Raw genomic sequence first — 22966 nt, forward strand, 5'->3', positions numbered from 1 at the left:
CCTTCAGAGCTTCCTCTGTTTCATTACTGTTGGCATGCTCCGTCCCATTCAAGAATGGACTATTCAGCATGCACGGCAAACGGAGCAGACGGACTGGTTCATGATCCTCCATGAACTAATGGCATTTATTTCTGTTATTATTTTGAGGGGGGTGACCAAGGTTCCATCTCTGCGTGACAGCTGGTCAGCATGCCTGGGAAACCCACTTATCACTGGAATTATGTCACGAAACCGTTTCCAAGACATCATGCGTCACCTACGATTTGATGACATGTTTGTGAGCGAGTGCAGACAGATAAGTTTGCTGCAATTTCGGATGTGTGGGGATCGTTTGTTACCAACTGCATCACATGCTACAACCCTGGTCGACACATCACAATTGATGAACAGCTTTTCCCATCGAAGACTCGCTGCTGTTTCCTGCAGTACATTGCAACAAAACCCGACAAATTTGGCATAAAGTTTTGGGTGGCTTGTGATTTGAAAACAAAGTACATCTGCAATGTCCTCCCATATCTTGGAAAGGACCCCAGTCGTCCCAGTGAGGAGAGACTTTCTGAGAGTGTGGTGATGAAGCTGATGGAACCATTTATGGACAAAGGCAGGACGGTCACCACGGACAATTTCTTTACATCACTGACACTTGCACGACGACTGCTCAGCCGGAAAACCACCATCCTCGGGACAGTCAACAAGATTCGCCGGGAAATTCCTCAGTCAACTAGAAAGATGGACCGCAAGGAATTCACCACTCAGGTATGTTGTTGGTCTTTTTTATTCCATCAACACCTCTGAGTGTGTCATTGTGTTTAAAACCGCTATAATAACAACAATTTCTTCTTTTTTAGGTGTTTTCCACCACTGGTGCCACGCTGACGGTGTATGCGCCCAAACGAAAAAAGACCGTCTACATTCTCAGCAGCATGCACAGCGTGGTTGAGACTGAGGAAACCATCAAAAGGAAGCCAAACACCATCACCCAATACAACACCACAAAGTGCGGAGTGGATGTGATGGACCAGATGGTGCGGGAGTACAGTGTGCGCACAGGAACACGGCGATGGCCAGTCGCCGTGTTCTACAACATGATCGACATGGCGGCACTCAATGCACATCTGCTTTATCAAGCATGCACCGGGGTGCAGGAGAGACGGGTGGACTTCCTGGTTCAGCTAGCAAGAGAGTTGGCTAACTCTCATGTGAGTGAAAAGAAGGCACTCAAAGAGCAACTGCGCCAACAACAACCGCCTACACCTGGCCCTGGGAAAAGGGCTAAGTGTCAGATCAACCATTGCTGCAAGAGCAATCGCGCAACTGTGCGATGTGTTCATTGCCACAAATACACATGTTGCAAATGTAGGAGAGAGATACCGTGGCAGTGCCAAGTATGTCACGAGTCTCAATAAGAGGATGAAGGAGATTCTTCTAAATAAAAACCATTGAAAACAAATCACAGTTGTTCTTTTGCACATTTCTCACACCACACTGTCATTAAAAATAAATAATTTTTGTGTTCTCTTTGGGTCAAATGACACCTCTCTGGGTTTTACAGGTAAAAAGTTCATTTGACACCTCTGTGGGACTTCTAGTGTTAATAATGCTACAGAGTATGTTATTATTATGCCCATAATTGACAACTCTTCTTAAGCTCCTCCCACTATATGATACATACTTCTGACGGGCACTGTACTCGACTTCAAAAAAAACATACATTTACAGAAAAATACAACAAAAATATGAAAATGACTCAAAATACACAAAACTAAATATTTATACTCCTGAATCACAATACAATAGCAACAAAAACAATAATTATACAAAAATACACATGACTCCAAAAAACATACGTTACAGAAAAATACACCATACAAAAAATATAAAAGTGATGCAGTCATGTCCCATAGAATTCAACCAGGAAAATTGCACCCACATTTTGCACCCGCAAATATACCCCTTATGCTCCCACATGAATACATACTTCTGACAGGCACTGTACTAGTTTTCATTGATTAGGAAGTATAACAACATAATCAATAGATGATAGATATGAGTTTTTAGTGTATTTTACAGTTGATTTAAGACCCAATAGAAGGATAACTTTAATGATGTTACTTATTTCAGGCTCAGTAATTGTGATTAATTATAATTTAACTTTAGTACTTGGAAGCATAATAGTAATTAAGTTTTTGAGGATAAAAACAATTGTAAATTAATTGTAATTGGGAAAAATGTTGGTCACTGTAATTGTAATTGAATGGGTAATTGAAAACGTAATTGTAACTACAAAATGTAATTGACCCCAACCCTGGTTATGGGTGTTTTTTAATAGGATGATACAATTTTACAGATTAACAACTGATGTTTTGTACAAAGGGTTTATAGTTATTGCTAAATTCCCACTCTTGTTCCTAGTTGGGCTTTTACACAAGATATTGTTATAATCAATCTACTAAAATGTAAATGTGAAGATGTTAAAAAGACAACGTACACTACATACCATTATCACAACACTATATGAATACAAGTTAGTGAAATTGTAATTGATTTTTAGTCATTGTAATTGACTTTCAGGGGGAAAAAACAACCACTATAATTTATTTGTAATTGAAAAAAAATGCTGGCTACCGTCATCGTAATTGAAATGTAATTGAACATGAATAATAGTACTTGTAATTGAAAAATATAATTGTCTGAATAACATGAAAACAGGTTTGTGTGTTTACACTAAATATAATATGCACTGTGTCAGTGTGCACGCTTGGTTCAATAGTACACACACACACACACACACACACACACACACACACACAGTAATCTATTACTTCCCTCTGACTGATCGTGTGCCAGCGCGTCAGTGCGCATCGATGGACAAAACATGGAGCCAAACTTTTCTAATGATGATGATGATGATGATGATGTAATCCTACCTCCTAAATGTGCTGTTCTTAAAGTCCATCTCGTGCGTTTTGACTCCGCGGGCGCACACGTGAGTTTCACTCCGGAGTCTCCATTCCCACCATGAGCAGAGCATCCGGTCCTGAACAACGACCTGGACAGTGTGACTTGGTGGAAGTTACAGCTCCTCCATGGTTGGAGTCTGACTGAGGAAGAGGAAGCTCTCTGACGGAGCAAACAGCGGCTCATCCCGGCGCGTTCCCCGGAGGTTAGTGACTCAGTCCTGGGCTGTTTGCAGGATGTCCCCCTGGCTGTGGTGACCCCTCCCCTCTCCTGCCTGGCTGATGATAACACCCCCTCCCCCTCTACATGCTTTACAACATTAAACTGTTTTCTTTGGTTTTTTGTTTGTAAAATTAAAAACAGAGATGTGAAGAGTAGATCCTACTCAAGTAAAAGTACTGTTACTTGATTTGAATTGTACTCAATAACAAGTACAAGCAATGGTCAGACATAAAATACTCAAGTTCAAGTAAAAACTAGGCAAAGCCAATATGTATTTAGTAATTGAAAATTGGCAAAAATGAACCCTGTATCTGGATTGAGCAAAGGTCAAAGTCACACAATGAAAGCAAATGTTGTTCAATGGTACCAGTCTGAGCACTGTAGCTCAATGTGTGGCCAAGTTATAGGAAAAACGTTTTTTTTTGTTATTTTTTTGTGAGGTCATGAACTTTGACCCCTACAGATCTTTTTACTGGTAGGTCGTACAGCTTCAATCCAGTGAAATAAAATATGAGATGAGCTTTTCATAATGTAAGCAATCAAACTTGTTTGATAAATATTCGTAGATATATGTAAAATGTTGTTTTTTGACACTTGATGCGACCTTGACCTTCACATTGACATTGACAGACATTACCCCTATGAGATGACGTGTTTGTCATTAGTGCTGCATTAATAGCCTAGGAGGAGTTTTAGGGCAAAAAAAGTAGCGGAAGAAAAAAAGGAATTCCTACAAATTTGAAAATTTTCTATTTTTCAAATTTCAATTGCCAAATACAATTGTCTCGATTAAATAGTACTCAAAGTAAAAGTTACTAGTTACTTTCTATGGAAGCGTAGGGTTGCCACAGGGGAAAATATGTTTTGGATCACTATATTATCACTATAGTTATTGTATGAACAATAATATCATGTTTGTACAACATAATATCATGTTTGGACAATATATTATATTGTTTGTACAATATAAAATAATATTTGGACAATATAATTTTATTGTTCATACCACACAGTGATCAGAAATATAATTCCCCCCGTGGCAGCTCTACACTTCCATAACTTTCACCCCCAACTTCATTTATTTTCCACAAAGGCATCTGTATAAAATACAAGGTTTGTCAAAATGTACAATTCTCTTTTGAATAAAATAACACCAATGAATTCATTTCAAAATAAAATGTTCAAGCTTGAGGTATGGCTACATTTATGAAACAGTGCTATGCCAAACGTGTGTAACAACAACACAATGGGTAGAAACCACAACCTGAACCATAGAAAAAAGAGCTTTGATCAGAAATGACACGACTAAGAAAATATGGAATATGTTGAAATCAGTCATTTCTGGGGTTTAAGATACCAATTTTATAAATAATTTACTCAGTGACGGTTGTAGGTAAAAGTGTGACAAATTACTTTACTTTTTTTAAAACCTACTTAAGTACAAGTAAAATTACTGATTGAGAAATACACTTAAAAAGGTACAAGTACCCATAAAATCAACTCAATTACTTGAGTTCTTGTAATCTATTACTCACTGGAGTACATTATGTAAGACAAAAACACATTTTTGCATGTATTGGATGTTATTATCTGAAAGCGAACTAGTGAACCAAAGATGTTGTATTTAATTAGCTTCTCCTTTAGTGACCAAAGCAGACATGATACACTGAGGGGTGCTGTGGTATCTGTTGCACCTTTCTCTTCCAATCAACATACTTTACATTACAAATCTTCATTTCTCACATTTTTTATTGTGCTTTTAATAGAGTTGTACTCAAAACCAGCCTATCCAAGATCTAGACCTAGGGTTTTTCAACCTTGGGTTTGTGACCCCATGTGGGGTCACCTGGAATGTGTTAAAAATAATTACTGATTAATAATATTTTTTAAATTATTAATCCTTTAACAATTAAAACTCAACACACAATGTTAAACAGCTGTGTTAATGCTTTTACTTTCACAAATATTTAAGTAGTTCAAATAAAATGCAGTATTAAAAAAATGCGAAAAAAAAATACAGTATACAGTAAATATATCTGACCTGGTGCATGTTGTGTCTTTGTGCACTAATCCTGGCTACTCTGTATTTGTTACGCAGTATAACAAACATGATCAAAAACTAATTCTGATATAATAATGGGGTCACGATCCAAAAACAGTTGGAAACCACTGATCTAGACGTTTGGGAGTCAATAGTCAAAACCAGATCCATAAAAGTCCATTTTAAAAACCATAACAGGGTCGAACAGTTGAAGAACATGCTCTCTTTCATTTTAGTTTTCTTTTAAATACATTTGACAGACATAACAAAGTGTCTACAACTCTCTCAGAGCACAACGTACTAAAATCTGATTTGTTTTTACCACTTTGTTCTTGCAAAAAGAAAAAAAAAATCCTGTATGTATTTAAAAACCACTGAAAAGTCTAGAATGAATAAAAATATTTATTAATTGTCATGTGAAGAGGCCTATAGTGAGTGTTCAGATGTGTTTCTGACTAGAAATGAGATGAACTGATGGTGTCTGACACATAAAGAACTGGTAAAGATTTCCAAGCAGGCAGAACAATCAGCAAGCTAACGCTAACTTATTGAGATCATATTACAACATTATTTAATCAGGAACAGTTCCAAGTGCTTCTTCTTATTATTACATTAATGAAGCTGAAGAATAGCAGATCAATGCTGGTCTCGACTGTTGTAAACAGAAAAGTCCAGCAGCAAATGTGAACCCTCGATACACATAAACCAAATATTAGACCAGTGAAAAATATAAATACTGACCAGTGGAAACCATATGAACACCCATCAAAACACCAAGTTATGTGTCTAACACAAGGACCATATGATAGGATTCAGTAGATATGAAATGTTATACAAGACTTTTTAATCATATTGTTGATTTCATGTTTTCTGCTGATTTTAATGTTTTTATTGATTTCTAAACTGTTAAATGTTTTCCGTTGCACTTTTTATTCATGTAAAGCACATTGAATTGCCATTTGTGTGAAATGCACTATACAGTACATTTCCCTTGCTCTGCCTAATAACTCATTTGGAGTGGAAGTGATTTTCCAACAAAGAGGAAGCTCTACTGTTTGTTTATCTTGGACTGAATTCTAAGATGTCATTGACGGCCATGCTCAAACTGAATGGAAAATGAAACATTATCCCACAGTTAAAGCTCTTTTGGTGGTTGATCCGCTTATGCATGTGACAGAAAACAAACACATTATGCAAAGACACGGACACATTTCCTCTCCACAGTCTAAGCACGTTACACATTTACCTGCAGTTTGTTGATAAGGGTCGATGTGGTTGGACAGCGTTCAGGGAGCATGTTTGTACAGTTCAAACATATATAATGTGTGTGTGTCAATGTGTTATTCTTTGAGGATTTACTTCAGCCTCTCAGCAGGTTCCTGACCATCATGTTTGTTTGACAGACCACTGGAGGAGAAGCAGCGACTCGGCCCCAAAAACATTAAAGTGGACCAAATGTTAAATGGACTTATTTATTGGATTTATATAGAGCTTTATCACCACTGAAACAGTCTCAAAGCGCTTTACATATCAGCTCATTCACCCAATCACTCTCACATTCACACACCAGTGGGACAGGACTGACATGCAAGGCACTAGTCGACCACTGGGAGCAACTTAGGGTTCAGTGTCTTGCCCAAGGACACTTCGACACATAGTCAGGTACTGGGATCGAACCCCCAACCTCTCAATCAGAAGACGACCCTCTACCACCTGAGCCACGGTCGCCCAAGGCAGCAGCAGCCTGACAGTATTACAACAAGACAAGAGCAAACATGGAACCATAAAGCTTCACTCTGTGCTTCATTCAAAGAAAAATGCATGGTTTAGTCTATCATTGCACACAACAACACTATCAAACTAATCACAGTACAAGCATTAATGAGTGTTGGGTTGTTTGATGTCAGAAGATAACTGAATTTACAAAATCTGAATGGACAAATATAGGCATTTGAAGCATTTGTAAAGCTGGGTAAAAAAGTGTATTAAAAAAGGTGAAAATTGTGATTAGTCTTGAAAATCCATTAAACTAAAAAAAAAAAAGAAGAGGGGGAAAGCATTATATAATAAAAATAACATCAAATGTGAAATCAAATATTTTAGAACAGGAATATATAAAGTTCAGTCAGGATCAAATTGTTTTATTTAGCATGTAGTTTAAATTGTGTGTAACTGTGTGGACAGCCTGAAGAGAAGGAAACTCCCCTTTGCTCTTTTCCGTGAGCTACATGGAGAGGCATAAGCAGAGAGAGCGGTCACAGATGTTAGATTCCAACAGGAAACACTGTTTAATTAGATAGAAGAAGTTTAAATGCAGCGCTGAGACCAACTTTAACCAATGGGAAGCATGGAACCTGATCAGATGGATGATTAACTGACTAGGGGATGGATGCTGTTAGTTGTTAACACCTACTGACAGATGAAGGGACTGGACTAGCTGGACTTCCGTGCCTGCCTGAACTAACGTGATGCTCAATTTCTTTGAGTGTGCAGAATTTTATTTTGATATTCTTCCCCCGTTTGATCTAACTGATAATTTTGAGGTTAAACCTAACTGGTATTAATATGTTACTATTATTGTGATCATTATGATGATAATAATAATCTTATATTATTATCATTATTGTCATTATGTCATTGTTATCTATAAAACATATTGCTGTGTTTTTTTTTTTTTTTTAATTATATTTACTGAACTGATATTGTTGCTGAAACACATTGTTCTCTAACGAGCTGAGACCTGCTCCTGAAACTCCTGAAATCGTTACAAGATGGAAAGGTTGCGACTCACACCTAAAGCTACGTTTCAGTCCGTTGTTTTGTTTTTTCGCTAACACCTCATTTTAGGTCTTTTCAACCTCCTGAGTCCAAATGGCTGTGGTTTCATTAAAGGATGGGTCATTCATAGTAATAGTAAGGAATGTTTTAAGACATTATTCAAATTAAAGATGATGAGAATGTTTTGTTCGTCACAGAGAATCTGTGAAAAGTTCTGCTCACATTTGTTTCCCACACTTATAGGTCATGAGTTTTAGTATTTTTGGTCATTTTGTGTTTTGTTTTGTTTTTATTTTATTTCTGTGTATATTTGTAGTCGTCTCATGTGTTTTTGTTGTTGTTTCTTGTTTTAGGAAACATTTCTGTGATCATGTTGTGTTTGTTTTATTTAGTTTTTGTGCACACTTGTAGTTGTCGTGTGTGTTTTTGGAGGAAATTCTTGTGTGTTTGTTGTCCCTTTGTGCAATTACAGTAATGCAATGTTCCAAATTATTCCTTATTCTTCTGACCATATTTTGACATGCGATTAATCTGCCAATTCTTAACCGATCTACACCATTCAAATATCAAAATTATTCAGTGCTTAATGGCAATGCTGCTATATTTGTAAATGCTAACACTTTTGCTTTTAATGTAATATTAGCTGTTATGCTTTTACTGTAAACTGCTATATCTCTGTCAATATTTAACTCAGAGAAACAATTTTAGCACAAAAATGTTGTCCACTTTCAAATCTATATACTTTGTGAGGTGGCACTCCGACAAAAAAAGGTTTGACTATAAGACAGCAGCTGCTCATGAACTTTAGGAAAAACTGCTGTAGCCTTAAAATGTTGCTAAAATATTCCTCTTTCTTAAAATGATACTTTTAGTGGGAATGCTTAACATTCACCCTTTACTTAAGTAGGACTTTTACCCTAGAACTCATATGAGCAGCTTTAGCTTATCAGAGTCTGCATCTGCCTTCCTCAAAACAATCAATGGATCCTGGTTTGAATCTTTCACGATGTATTTATTTTGACTCTAAATAATTGTTTGTTGAGTGACTGCTCAATGACTTCACATAATGCTGTTTATTCTCTGTGAATACTGCCTACAAATATCTAAACTTTTGATAATGTATGTGTACAAACTTGTGTTCATTGACAATAAACGCATAAAGCCAAAGGAGTAGCATTGCCACTTGCATTGTTGTGGCAATGCAAATTCTTCTAGTTTTTTATGTTTTCTGGAGTAATTTGTGTATTTTTGTTGTCATCTTGTATATATTTTATTATTGTGTGTGTGTGTGCGTGTGCATGTGTGCGCGTGTTTTGGGAGTCGTTTTTTGCATTTACTTTGTGGGCTGCACAAATATTGGCCAAGGGACCCCCCAGTTGCCCATATCAGCCCTAGTGTATTAACAAGTCCATCTGTACTAATACTCCCAGCCTGTCTGACACTTATAACAACTACAACTACTGGCTTAAAAAATAGGAAGAATAGACTTAGAATCTAAAAAAGTGATATATCATAAAGGCAAATGGTTTCTTCTCTCTAACTTCCTGTTCCATTGGTTTCATTTTACAGTCTTTGGTTTCAATATGTGTGTCTCCATGAAAAAGTGCAGAAATAATGAAAAGCTAAGACAACAGCATTAATGATCCAAATATAGTTCTGTCTGTGTCTTCAGAGTGGCTGACAGCTGCTGTAGAGCATGAGCTCTGTCTCCAGGGTGAACAAGTATCTCATCACTGTCAGTAAGAATGTCACATGACATAGAAAAGGAAGAAACCGATTAAACAGTTTCTGTGTTTTCCAAATGTCTGAGTGGCTGACAGGAACGTCTCCCTGTCTCCATGGTTTAGAGGATATCCTCCGTGAGTGCAGAATGATGCAATTTATTTATAAAAGTATTTTCTTATAGTTTTTCTGTTTTGTTTTTTATATAAATATGCATAATTTTAATATGAACCACAATGGTTTTTATTTGAGGCAGGGTTGGGGTCAATTACAGTACGTTTTCAGTTATTCATGTTCAATTACAATTCACTTATGATTACAGTGACCAGTATTTTTCTCAAAATTACAATCAAATTATAATGATTTTTTTATCCCCTGAAATAAATTACAATGACGTTCTCAATTACTAAAATGTAATTACAAAAACATAACCTTCCTCTTGTGTTAGCTTTCTGTTAGCATCCCTTATAAAACACGTCAGTTTTAACCCGTGTTAAATCAAAATAAAAAATACACTAAAAATATTATCTATCATCTAACTTGCTTTTCATCTCTTGGTTACATTGTTAAGCTTCCTTATCCATGAAAATATAGGTTTTAATATTTTTGTTGTGGGTGGATGAACCTTTTTTGTGTCAAACCCAACTATAGGGACACAATTTGGAATTTAGCAATAGTTATAAACTTTTCATACAAAACATCAGTTACATTCACAGTTGTTACTCTGTTAAACTGTATTGTCCCTATTTAAATAAAATTCTGTTTTATCCCAACTCTAACCCGTACCACCTGTCGAGTGTGAAGATTCACTCACAGGTAGTAGGAAAACATGACATGAAACATATTTTAATAATTGTTAATCAGAATCAGAAATGTTTTAATGGCCAAATACAGTTTTTAGGACAGTACAACGAATTTCTCTTGGTAGTTGGTGCACGAAACAAAAAACAAAGAAACAACCCAGCAACAATAATAATAATGATAAATATAGAGGATGAGGGATAAATATATATATATATATATATATATATATATATATATATATACCCTGTTCTCGCATCTCGCCCATTTCCACCTTGTTCCAGTAGCCCATTTTACATCGAGGTGCTCTGGTTCCCCAGCACCTGACGCAGACCTTGTTTGGCCGGGCGACGTCTGAGCCAGCATGTCATTCATTTCATCATCTCTCATGATTGTATGAGGTAGGCAGTAGAGTGAAGGGTCTTGCCTAAGGACCCACACTGGCAGCCCATTCGAACCGGGGTCTTCTGTGTACAAGTCTGGTGACTTACCACTTGAGCTAGGTTCCGTCATGGGAGGACAAGCCCCTACATGGGATGTACCACTGAAACATAACTGAAGTGGTGGATATCAATAAATCCTACCAATGTCTAGACAGAGCCGGACTAAAGGACAGCACAGAGACACTCATCATGGCTGCACAGGAGCAGGCCTTGAGCACCAGAGCAATAGAGGCCCAGATCTACCACACCAGACAAGACCCCAGGTGTAGACTGTGCAAAGAGGCCAATGAGACAATCCAGCACATAACTGCAGGGTGTAAGATGCTGGCAGGGAAAGCTTACATGGAGCTCCATAACCAAGTGACTGGTATAGTGTACAGGAACATCTGTGCAGAGTATGGGCTGGAAACCCCAAGGTCAAAGTGGGAAACACCTCCAAAGGTGGTAGAGAATGACCGAGCCAAGATCCTGTGGGACTTCCAGATACAGACGGACAGAATGGTAATGGAGAACCAACCAGACATTGTGGTGGTGGACAAAGAGCAGAGGAAAGCCGTTGTGGTTGTCATAGCAACACCGTGTGACTTCAACATCAGGAAAAAGGAACACGAGAAACTAGAGAAATACCAGGGGCTCAGAGAAGAGTTGGAGAAGGTCTGGAGGGTGAAGGCATCAGTGGTGCCCGTGGTCATTGGGGCACTCGGGGCAGTGACCCCCAAACTAGAGGAGTGGCTCCAGCAGATCCCAGGAAATACATCAGACATCTCGGTCCAGAAAAGTGCAGTTCTAGGAACAGCAAAGATATTGAAGAACCCTCAAGATCCCAGGCCTCTGGTAGAAGACCTGAGCTTGAGGAAAAAAGAGAGACCACCCGCGGAGGGTGAGGAAGAGTTTTTATATATATATACATATAAAACCAAGCATGTGTAAGTCATGGAACTAGTTTTGCAAATTAAATTTAAAATATAGAATATAGATTCTATATCATTTTCATGCCAATTACAATTACAAAGTATATTTTCTGAACCCAATTATAATTATGCCATAACTGCAATTAATTATCAAATATGCAATTACATTTTTATTTGACCCCAGCCTGGGCTAGTATGGAGGTAGATTTGTGTTTTTTATTATTCAGTCAAACAAAAAAAAACATAACATTAATAAAAATTAGCAATGTTAGTTTTCTTTGTAAATCTTTTTTATTATTACTAATCCAGTATTTTTGTTTGCAAATCCAGTTTTTGTTTGATTGAATAATAAAGACAAAAATCCACCTCCATAGGCTTGAAGCAGGTGAATATTTACTGTACAGTAGTGAACATATTGTGACGGTAGAGGGCGCTGCCACACGGAATAACACACCATTAGTCATGTGGAAAAAGGAAATGTCAGCTTTTGTCACTATTCCCTTGTTTGTCTGGAACATTATATACTCTAGACTTAATATTTTTTTAATTATATTTCGTTATTGTGTTGATTTAAACTCGTCCATAGATCAGTTTGCTCCTGTCCCTTTAAATGGGCAGCACTGTTGTCTGAGCATGCGCAGTTAGACTGTAAAACAACAACAATCACCAGAGCGGCTCAGTAGTGTTTAGAGATGTCCTAGTGAAGCTCTCTGCTACCGGTCACTTTCCCTGAGCTCCCCCGGCCTTACTGCGGCTGTTTCACACGGGGCGGCGGACTGAATGACCCTGAGGCCATGAACCTGGCCAGCCAGAGCGGAGATGCCGGTGGAAACCAGCTCCTCTTCGCCAACTTTAACCAGGACAACACGTAAGGCTGAAACCGGTGTCTCGAATCTACCGGTGTCTCTTCTAACTGATGACCAACTTCAAGCTATATACACGGAGTTCAGCGAGGGAACACATGTTTGTTTGTTATTCTGGGGTATTATTTGCCTTTTGAAATGAAACATTACATTTTGACTAGTTCCCTAATCTCGCCACAGTAAAAGTGTGTAGTGAAAAAGCATATTTTCGTTATGTTGGCGCAATATGATAGTTGGAACTAAATGTGGACACATTTCTCTTTACAATCCACATTACTCCAAATGATTTTTATTAAAAGTTAGCGTGGCCCATGTATGATTAAGATTATACACTATAAATTAATTTTAACCTTAAATATTGCGGTCGGTCACCAACTATCTGTATAACCGGTAGATTGGAAACACGAGGGAACAGAATCTGCTGATTCGATGGCCTGCTGTGAAGCTAACACATGCTAACTAGCTCTACTCCTGCGTTCATGAACGATTCCCAAAGCTCTTTACAACTAAGCTCGATGTAGTTATATACATTCATTATTTGAAACTGTTTAATTGTTCACTCTGTTTTTATGCTATGCGATTCTGACGTATTATTCCACGAGCTAGCTCGAAGGCTAGTATGTTAATAACTTATGTTGTTATTAAACGTGTTCAGTTAGGTGTCTATAAACTATATTTAAATGTATCAAGTGTCTCTGACCAGCATGGTTGTTAAATTAATAATGAGGTGAGTCTTTTTTAAAATCAGAAACACGATGTTATTGAGGGAAAACAAGTTTAAGTAGGACACCACACGTGCTTTGTAATGCTAATGATCGACTGGTTTCATTAACAGACTGAATGTTTTTTATGGTCGTGTCTGTTTTCCACTTATATAGAAAGCTGTTAAAGCATAAGTTAGATTTGATCAGTGATATCAACCATAGCAAAGTTCTACTAGTTTGTGCTCACATTTGGACAGAGGTGACAAGTAACGAAAGTACAAATACTTTGTTACAGTTCTTAACTAGTTTTTTGGTATCTGTACTTTACTTGAGTATTTGTAAATTTTTTGGGGGTAGACTTTATACTCTTACTCCTAACTTTTTAAAGAAAATATTTGTACTTTCTACTTCTTATATTTTAAAAATAAGCTCATTACTTTTAAGACCTTTGAAGTTCAGAATCAGAAAATAATTCATTTGCCAAGTACAGTTAAAAACAACACAAGGAATTTAGCTTGGTAGTTGGTAGGGATGGCCTGATACAAGTTGTTCACTTCTGATACCGATATTGCAGCAAATCATTCATACTTTTATGACTTATTTTGTAGTGTGGAATGTTAGAAAAGGCGTGATCAAGTGATGTCACTCAAACAGAACAATAGTCGATGAGAAAAACTGACCCATTTATTATTAACCAATTGGTTACATTACTTTTAACCTTCAACATAATATCTACAGTATTCTACAATTGAATTAATGTAATATCAGTCCGATAAAATCAGATATTCGTTTTCTGACCTATATCGGATCAATATCAATATTGGATCGAGACACCCCTAGAAGTTGGGATCGAAGAACACACCGTGTGTGCAGCCTCTGTAGGCACTTCACATGCTCCCTTGTAGCTTGTGGGGAGGGAGGGGGGACATAGGGTCGATGGAGACGTTGTAAAATAAATTATTTGCTTTCCCTCTGATACAGTCAGATGATTGGTTCAAAAAACAAAAGTCCAGGGGGGTGGAGCGTTAGTCTGCATAACATCTTTGGTGAAATAGAATACAGACATCCTTGTGGCTCTTGATGTGTGGGGGAGGCCAGGCTGACCAATTCCATAATTTTGGTTTTTGGATAAAATGCAGAGAGTCTCCTATTAGTTCCACAAGACAGAAGACAAAACAAGCAGCAAGGGCAGATAGGGAGGAGAGTGGGAGCAGAGAAGAATGCGACCGCCTTCACCGAGTAGCGGAAGAAGAAAAGATGACGTCACAAGTCTCACAACGTAAAAAGAAGCAAGCCAAATATTGCGAAGCTGGAGCAGAAGCTTGAAACATTTTATCTATATTGAGTGCTAAATTCTCCAGGATTCTCTGGGTTTTATTGAGCTTTTGCACTTTTTTTTCTTGACACATTTTATTTACAAATTGTACTTATTATGAGTGCTAAATTCTCCAGGTGTTCAAAGGAAACAGATTTAACTTGTTTCCATGTACCAGTTCTCAAAAAATTAAATTTATGGATTTTGCTGGTTTAAAAACCCTGTCTTATTATTGAAGGGACATTTGTTTTACTTTTTTACTTAAGTACATCATGTGCTTTTTTACTTTTACTAAGTAAGGGAGGAGCTTCAATACTTTTACCAGAGTTTTTTTAATTCAAGTATCTGTACTTTTACTTGAGTACTGAAGACTAGTACTTTTGCTACCTCTGCATTTGGAAACATACTTCATTTTGGTTTAATAGTGTGAGTACTCTTTAAAGCAAATAGGGTCAAAGCTTTTCTACTACCGGTTCTACTAGTGACACTAAATGTTTGTTTACTAGCACACTAGTTGGTGAGTGTAAACATCTCACTAGTAGTACTATTACTATTAAATGGTAAATGGACATGATTTATATAGAGCTTTATCACCACTGAAACAGTCTCAAAGCGCTTTACATATCAGCTCATTCACCCAATCACTCTCACATTCACACACCAGTGGGACAGGACTGACATGCAAGGTGCTAGTCGACCACTGGGAGCAACTTAGGGTTCAGTGTCTTGCCCAAGGACACTTCGACACATGGTCAGGTACTGGGATCGAACCCCTAACCTCTCAATCAGAAGACGACCCTCTACCACCTGATCCACGGTCGCCCTAACTGACCCAAACTGAATGATATCACTGATATCAAATGCTTCTTTAACTCTTTATATCCCTACAGGTCGCTGGCTGTTGGCACCAAATCCGGATACAAGTTTTTCTCCTTGTCCTCTGTGGACAAACTGGAGCAGATTTATGAATGTAGTAAGCATGACAATCTCTACTCTGTTTTGATGAATACACACTCTATCACAACATTTCCCAGTTTGGATATTACTTGAACATAAGAAATGTTTAGTATTGTTGTGCTTAATGCTTGTTGTCTAGACAAAGTAACAAACTACATCCATTAGGAGATTGTGTTTAAATATTAATTATAACCGTCAGGACTTTATGTATGGTCACTCTATTTTAAACTAAACATTTATTATTGCCAACCTATAGTTAGTGAATTTCAAATTTTTTTGAAGTAGTAAATTGGGCTTTAGATTCCTCTTTTTCTTCAGATTTGATTTGTTCTCGGTTGACATTTTAGCAGTTTACTACGATGACTAAAAATCATACATTTTTTTTTTTAATTCAGTTTATTTCCGACATGGTTGCATTCACAGAAGTTTTGTTATTCTTTTTTTTTATACATGCCGAAAAAGGAGACGAGAGAAGCAGTTTGCTTATCCAAGTCCCATCCCCTGCCGTCAATTGCTCTGATTCGTATAACCTAAAACGAGCACAGTATTTATTTGTGCGTTCAAACCCTTAATCAGTTCATGTATGTTGATTAAAAGGTAATGCAGGATCTTTTAAGGTAATTACACATTACTTTACTACATTAGTATATTTTTCTGGGTTTGTGTTGGTTGGTAACAAACAAGAATCAGGTGTTGAGACTGAGAGCACCTGAGGCCATTTCTCCTATTGCAACATTTTGTTCTAGAGGTGTTTTTGAGTGTCGTCATTGGCAGTTTCCAAACATCTCTTCTGAACGGATTTTATAGAAAAAATGCAACAAGTTGTGTAAAAGCTAATAGGCTTTACAGGCAACATGTGCAGCAATATATTGTTGTTTTTTAATGCAATAAGTAGCTATTAATTCTTAAACCTGTTCACCCAACTGTACCTTAAAAAACAAAAAAGGCTAATCTTATTCCATGCTTGTTTGTCTTAATGATTTGATTTTTTTAAATACTGAGCAAAGGTTTAAGAATGAATGCTTTTTAGCTCAAAACTTTTTAGATTGGTTATTTAGGGAAGTTATTTCTTTCATACAGGCATTTTATACCACCATACTATGTGTTACCTGTTGTGAGTTTGTCTTGTGAATGTTCTATAAACTAATTCTAACACCCTTAAGAGATGTTTTCTGTGCATATGCAGTTGACACGGAGGATGTGTGCATCGTGGAGCGTCTTTTCTCCAGCAGCCTGGTTGCCATCGTGAGCCTGAAGGCACCACGAAAGCTCAAAGTCTGTCACTTTAAGAAAGGGACTGAGATCTGCAACTACTCGTATTCTAACACCATCCTGGCCGTCAAACTCAACAGACAGGTGGGAGGGAGGTTGTGTGTCTGTCTTTGTGTGTGTCTGTCTGTCTTCACCTTGGCTGCCACTTGGTTCAAAGATGTGCAGCATTGGATTTGTTTGGACTGCAATTCTATCATTTATGAATTATTTCATAATGAAACTGTCCACTGGAGCAGAGCCACTAGAATCACTGCACAGCTCCTCTCCAGAGCCAATCACCGCCAGTTAGCATTAGCATTAGCTCTGGTAAAAAAACATGCATTAAACAGGTGAACGGTGCACTACCCGTGAGGTTTATAACGAACAAAAAAACTGTTTAAACATATTCACACATGTAAAGCTGACAATACATCAACCTGCCGAACATTTGAATGGTGTAACAGAGAATATTGTCACCCGTACATTCAGTGGTCAGGACCCCTTAGCAGCCCGCAAAAGTGCCCAAACACAACTGTGTGATCAATAGTTGCCTGTTTAGGTGCCTGAACAAAACCACCGGAACACAAATGAAACATAAGAAATGTATAACATAGTGTGTATTCTTCAGTTAATGTCAGACCCTCACACAAAGTAACTTACTGCCTCCAAATGGTGTTTACAGTTGTAAAAAAACAATGTTTGGTACTTAGTACAACTCTCATAGATTTAAACCAGGGGAATCGCACGTGCTATTTTACTTTGCACCTTCAAATAAACCCCTCTATAACTCTACAGAGTATGTACACCTCTATGTACATCCAGCCTTAAACACATACTCATTTGACCATAATTAACTCTACTTAAGCTCCCACAAGAATACACAGGGCTCTACACTAACTTTTCCAGTGGTGGAACTGGTGCGACTAACTTTCTCAGTTGGTCACACCAGCACAGAATTTGGTCACATCCTTTTTTTTTTTTTTCTTCCTTTTTTTAAGCCGGGGTGGGGGAGGGGGGTACAGCATAGACATAATGCTGATGAATAGTTGACTTAACTGGTGTATCGTAGTTTTGTATGAAGTAAAGATTGACAGTTAGATATTTGCTAAATGTTTTAATATTTTAGTGTCAAAATTAAGTTTTTCTGCAACAATCAGTGGCTGAAATAACAGGTCATTTATTTTATATCATTTTAAAAGAAGACGTAACATATTTTTTTAAATGATATTAAATCATAACAACAGGTTACATGTATTCTGTTTTATTTATTTTACAGAAATGCTGTACATGAATGAAGTTAACAGTAACATAACCAACTTATCATCTGCATTGTTTCACCCCATGAATTAAATTGAGAGGGTCCAGCTCTGATAGTGGGGTCTCCTAACCCTCTTCCCCTGGTCAGGGGTCTGTAACCTTTACTCTACAAGGAACCATTGAACCTCATCTCACCTGGATTAAAGTCCTCCTGGAGCCATAAATACCTTCTCTATGAAGACAATACAGTGTATTACATTATATACAGTTATAATTATATAGAATAAAGTTTGATTTGATTTATATTGATCATGTAAATGGAAACTTAAAAACAGTTTAAAATAAAATATATTAACATCAATAAATAAAACAGTATCTTTCATCTTCAAATTCTTACACATCTCAGTTTACATGAACACAATGTTTATAAAGAAGATTTTTATAGTTAATGTATATGAAAGTCTACAAAAAGTAACATGAATATAATAACACATGATCATGTGATCAACACATGCTAATTACTCATTTCTTGCCACACATAAAACATACATACAGTGCCTCTCGAAAGTACTAATACACCTTGAACTTTTGCACATTTTGTCAGGTTTACAACCATAAACATAAAGATTTTATTTTGAATTTTTTACTGAAAGTTCACACACAAGTAACAGACAACTGTGAAGTGAAAGCAAAATGATACATGATTCTGTTATTTTCCCAAAAATAGAAAACCGAAAAGTTGGGCATGCACAAGTATTCATACAGCATGAGTTAATACTTTGTGGAACCCCCTTTTGATGCAATAACAGCAGCAAGTCTTTTGGGGTATGACTCTACAAGATTTGCACATCTAGAGACAGGAAGTTTAACCCATTCCTCTTTACAAAACAACTCGAGCTCTGTCAAATTAGATGGAGAGCGTTTGTAAACAGCAGTCTTCAGGTCTTTCCACAGATTTTCTATTGGATTTAGGTCTGGACTTTGACTGGGCCATTCTAACACATGAATGTCTTGTTTTAAACCATTCCATTGTAGATTTAGCTTTGTGTTTAGGCTCATTGTCCTGCTGGAAGGTGAATCTTCGCCCCAGCCTCAATTCTCTTGCTGACTCTAGCAGGTTTTCCTCCAAAATGTCCCTGTATTTGGCTCCATCCATCTTCCCAGCTATTCTTACAATCTTTCCAGTCCCCGCTGAAGAAAAGCAGCCCCATAGCATCAATCAATCTTTATTTGTATAGCGCCAAATCATAACCAATGGTATCTCAAGGCACTTTACAGTAGAGCAGTCTTAAGGACGGACTCTTCATTTTATGGATACACACAAATGCATATATACGTATATACACATACATATGTATCCCACACCCAACATGAATTCATCATGGTGGCAAGGAAAACCTTCTGTTAAGCAGCAGGAACCTTGTGTGGATCCCATTCCTATGATGAACAGCCATCCACGTTATGCTGTGTTGGGTGTGTGCAGAGGAAAGGGTGGAGACAGAGTTGTTGAGACTCTGTAACTCCACACTGAGGATCCCACGGACCTGCAAGACAAAAGCCAGAAGGAGAACAGGAGCAAACACACAAGGGAAGAAGCAGACATAGAGGGAGTGTTTGAGAGAGGAATGGGACCCTCTCCGGTCCCTCTCTAGCCTAAATGACCTCTCTCTTAACGCCGTCTCCAACCTCTCTCCAACCGAGCATGCCAGAACCCCCCCCGGCAGTCTATGCCTATTGCATCTTAATTATGAGCTATGAGCTGGTTCCTAACTAAAAGCTTTACCAAAGAGGAATGTTTTGAGCCTAACCTTAAAGGTAGAGAGGGTGTCTGCCCCCCGAACCGTGGTTGGTAGATGGTTCCAGAGAAGTGGGGCCTGATAACTGAAAGCTCTTCCTCCTATACTACTTTTAGAGACAAATGGAACAACGAGTAGTCCAGCATTTTGAGAGCGTAGTGTTCTGGGGGGATTGTATGGCACTACAAGCTCCTTGAGATAGACTGGTGCCTGTCCATTTAGGGCTTTATAAGTGAGAAGAAGAATCTTGAATTCTATTCTATATTTTATGGGAAGCCAATGCAGAGAGGCTAATACAGGAGTAATGTGATCTCTTCTCCTAGTTTTAGTCAGTACACGTGCTGCAGCATTTTGAACCAGCTGAAGTGTCTTAAGCGACTTGCTCGGGCAGCCTGCTAAAAGAGAATTACAATAATCCAGTCTAGAGGTAACAAAAGCATGGACTAGTTTTTCGGCGTCGCTCTGAGACAGGATAGATCTGATTTTAGCAATGTTACGGAGATGAAAGAAGGCAGTTCTTGAAGTTTGTTTTATGTGAGAGTTGAAGGATAAATCCTGATCAAATAGAACCCCAAGGTTTCTAACAGTTGTGCTTCGTGCCAGAGTAATGCCATCTAGGGCAGTTAGGCTAGCATAGGTTTCTCTAAGGTGTCGTGGGCCCAGTACAATGACCTCAGTCTTGTCTGAGTTGAGAAGAAGAAAATTTTGGTCCATCCAGGCCTTAATGTCCTTTAGACAGGCCTCAAGTTTAGATAGCTGATTTGTCTCACCTGGCTTCATTGATACATACAGTTGGGTATCATCAGCATAGCAGTGGAAGTTAAGAGTATTTTCTCATAACATTACCAAGGGGGAGCATATAGATGCAGAAGAGGATTGGACCTAGCACAGAGCCCTGAGGAACCCCGTAGCTTACTTTAGTGTACACAGAAGACCTATTATTCACGTGTACAAACTGGTACCTATCAGATAGGTAGGACTTAAACCAGTTTAGGGCAGTCCCTGTGATTCCAAGTAATTTCTCTAATCTCTCTAGTAGAATATAGTGATCTATAGTGTCAAAAGCTGCACTAAGATCTAATAAAACCAGCACTGAGAGTCGTCCTTCATCTGAAGCCCAGAGTAGATCATTAGTTACTTTAACTAAAGCAGTCTCTGTGCTGTGTTGAGCTCTGAAACCTGACTGGAAGTCCTCGAACAGGCTGTTGTTTTGAAGGAAGTCACAGAGCTGAGCCGCCACAACTTTCTTAAGAATCTTTGAAATAAAAGGAAGATTAGATATAGGCCTGTAGTTTGCTAAAGTGCTGGAATCAAGAGTAGGTTTTTTGAGAAGGGGTTTGATTACAGCTACTTTAAAGGACTGTGGCACGTAGCCTATTGATAGGGATATATTTATTGTCTCCAACAAAGATGGGCAGACTAGGGGAACAACTTCTTTAAACAGCTTAGTTGGGATCGGATCTGAAAGGCAGGTCGATGGTTTGGAGGATGAAATAATAGAGTTAAGTTCCTGAAGTCCTATATGTGTGAAACAGTTTAGGTTAGGCCTATTTACATTTAATGGTACAGCAGGCCCAGGTGAAGGCAGGGAGTGGCTAATTTTATCTCTAATCTTATGAATTTTATGGTTAAAAAATGTCATAAAGTCCTCACAGCTGAGGGCTAGAGGAATCATGAGCTCAATAGAGCTCTGACTTTGTGTTAGCCTGGCTACAGTGCTGAAAAGGTACCTCGGATTATTTTTATTTTCTTCAATTAGTGAGGAATAGTATGTAGATGGACTATGTCGTAAGGCTGTCATGTATTTACTATGGCTTTCTTGCCAGAGTATTCGTGACTCCTCTGTTTTATTGGAGCGCCACATTCTCTCTAATTTACGGGTTGTTTGTTTGAGTGTGTGAGTTTCAGAGCTAAACCACGGAGCTTTCCTCTGACGTTTAATAGTTTTTTCCCTCAATGGGGCAATTGAGTCCAAGGTGGATTTTAGTAGACTAGCAGAGCTATCGACAAGCAGATCCAGTTGAGAGGGGTTATAATTAATATCATAGTTATTTATTGGATGGTGCACTGAGTTTAAGGCAGCAGGAATGGCCTCTTTAAATTTAGCCACAGCACTATTGGACAGATTTCTACTCGTAACTATTTTATTGCACAGTGCGAGATCCTCTAGGATAATGTTAAAAGATATTAAAAAGTGATCTGATAGCAGAGGATTTTCAGGGTAGACTTTTAGTTCATTAATATCAAGGCCATATGTTAGAACAAGATCAAGAGTATGATTTAAACGATGAGTAGCTTCATTAATAGTTTGAAAAAAGCCAACTGAGTCTATTAGGGACATAAAGGCTGAGCTCAGGCTATCACTATCTTTGTCAACATGGATATTAAAATCTCCTACTATCAGTATTTTATCAGAACTGAGGACTAAGTTTGATATAAACTCAGAGAATTCTGATAGAAATTCAGAATAAGGGCCTGGAGGACGGTAAATTATCGCAAATAAGACTGGCTGGCAGGTTTTTGATTTGGTATGAGATAAATTTAGAACCAGGCTTTCAAAGGAAGTGTAATTGGCCTTTGGTTTAGGATAGATTAGGAGAGAGGAATGATAAATAGCTGCTACACCACCTCCACGGCCTATGTCTCGTGGCATATGAGTATTTAAATGACTGGGAGGAGTGGCTTCATTTAAACTAACATATTCATCTTGATACAGCCATGTTTCAGTTAAACAGAATAAATCAAAGTTATTTTCTGAGATAAGGTCATTTACTAGTAGAGATTTGGATCTCAGTGATCTAATATTTAATAGAGCACATCTAATGCTTTTATGTTTTGGTGTTTCTAGATTTGAGATTTTAATTTTTTTCAGATTTTTATAATTGATAGCTCTTTTATTTGATTTTATGTTCTTCTTGCTTCTCTCGACGAGGTCAGTCGCATTCTC

General features: G+C 37.8%; 2 protein-coding genes across 7 annotated transcripts in view; one reads left to right on the forward strand and one right to left on the reverse strand.

The window, feature by feature from the left end:
* The window catches only part of LOC114468825 (monocyte to macrophage differentiation factor 2-like), a 44240-nt gene extending 41088 nt beyond the window's left edge, over window positions 1-3152 (reverse strand). For both annotated transcript variants that reach the window (XM_028455927.1, XM_028455926.1), the window contains exon 1: window positions 2928-3152. In XM_028455927.1, coding sequence (XP_028311728.1) covers window positions 2928-3031 — 104 coding nt within the window. In that variant the 5' untranslated portion in view covers window positions 3032-3152. The remainder of the gene's footprint in view (window positions 1-2927) is intronic.
* A 9361-nt stretch (window positions 3153-12513) lies between these two features.
* Window positions 12514-22966, forward strand: part of wipi2 (WD repeat domain, phosphoinositide interacting 2) — a 30613-nt gene continuing 20160 nt past the window's right edge. For all 5 annotated transcript variants that reach the window (XR_003674619.1, XM_028454823.1, XM_028454824.1 and 2 more), the window contains exons 1-3: window positions 12514-12744; window positions 15649-15731; window positions 16902-17071. Coding sequence is in view for 4 of the 5 variants with exons in the window: in XM_028454823.1 (XP_028310624.1) it covers window positions 12671-12744; window positions 15649-15731; window positions 16902-17071 (327 nt within the window). In the remaining variant the exon portion in view is untranslated. The remainder of the gene's footprint in view (window positions 12745-15648; window positions 15732-16901; window positions 17072-22966) is intronic.

Source organism: Gouania willdenowi, chromosome 8, assembly GCF_900634775.1.
Source record: "Gouania willdenowi chromosome 8, fGouWil2.1, whole genome shotgun sequence".
NCBI lineage: Eukaryota > Metazoa > Chordata > Actinopteri > Blenniiformes > Gobiesocidae > Gouania > Gouania willdenowi.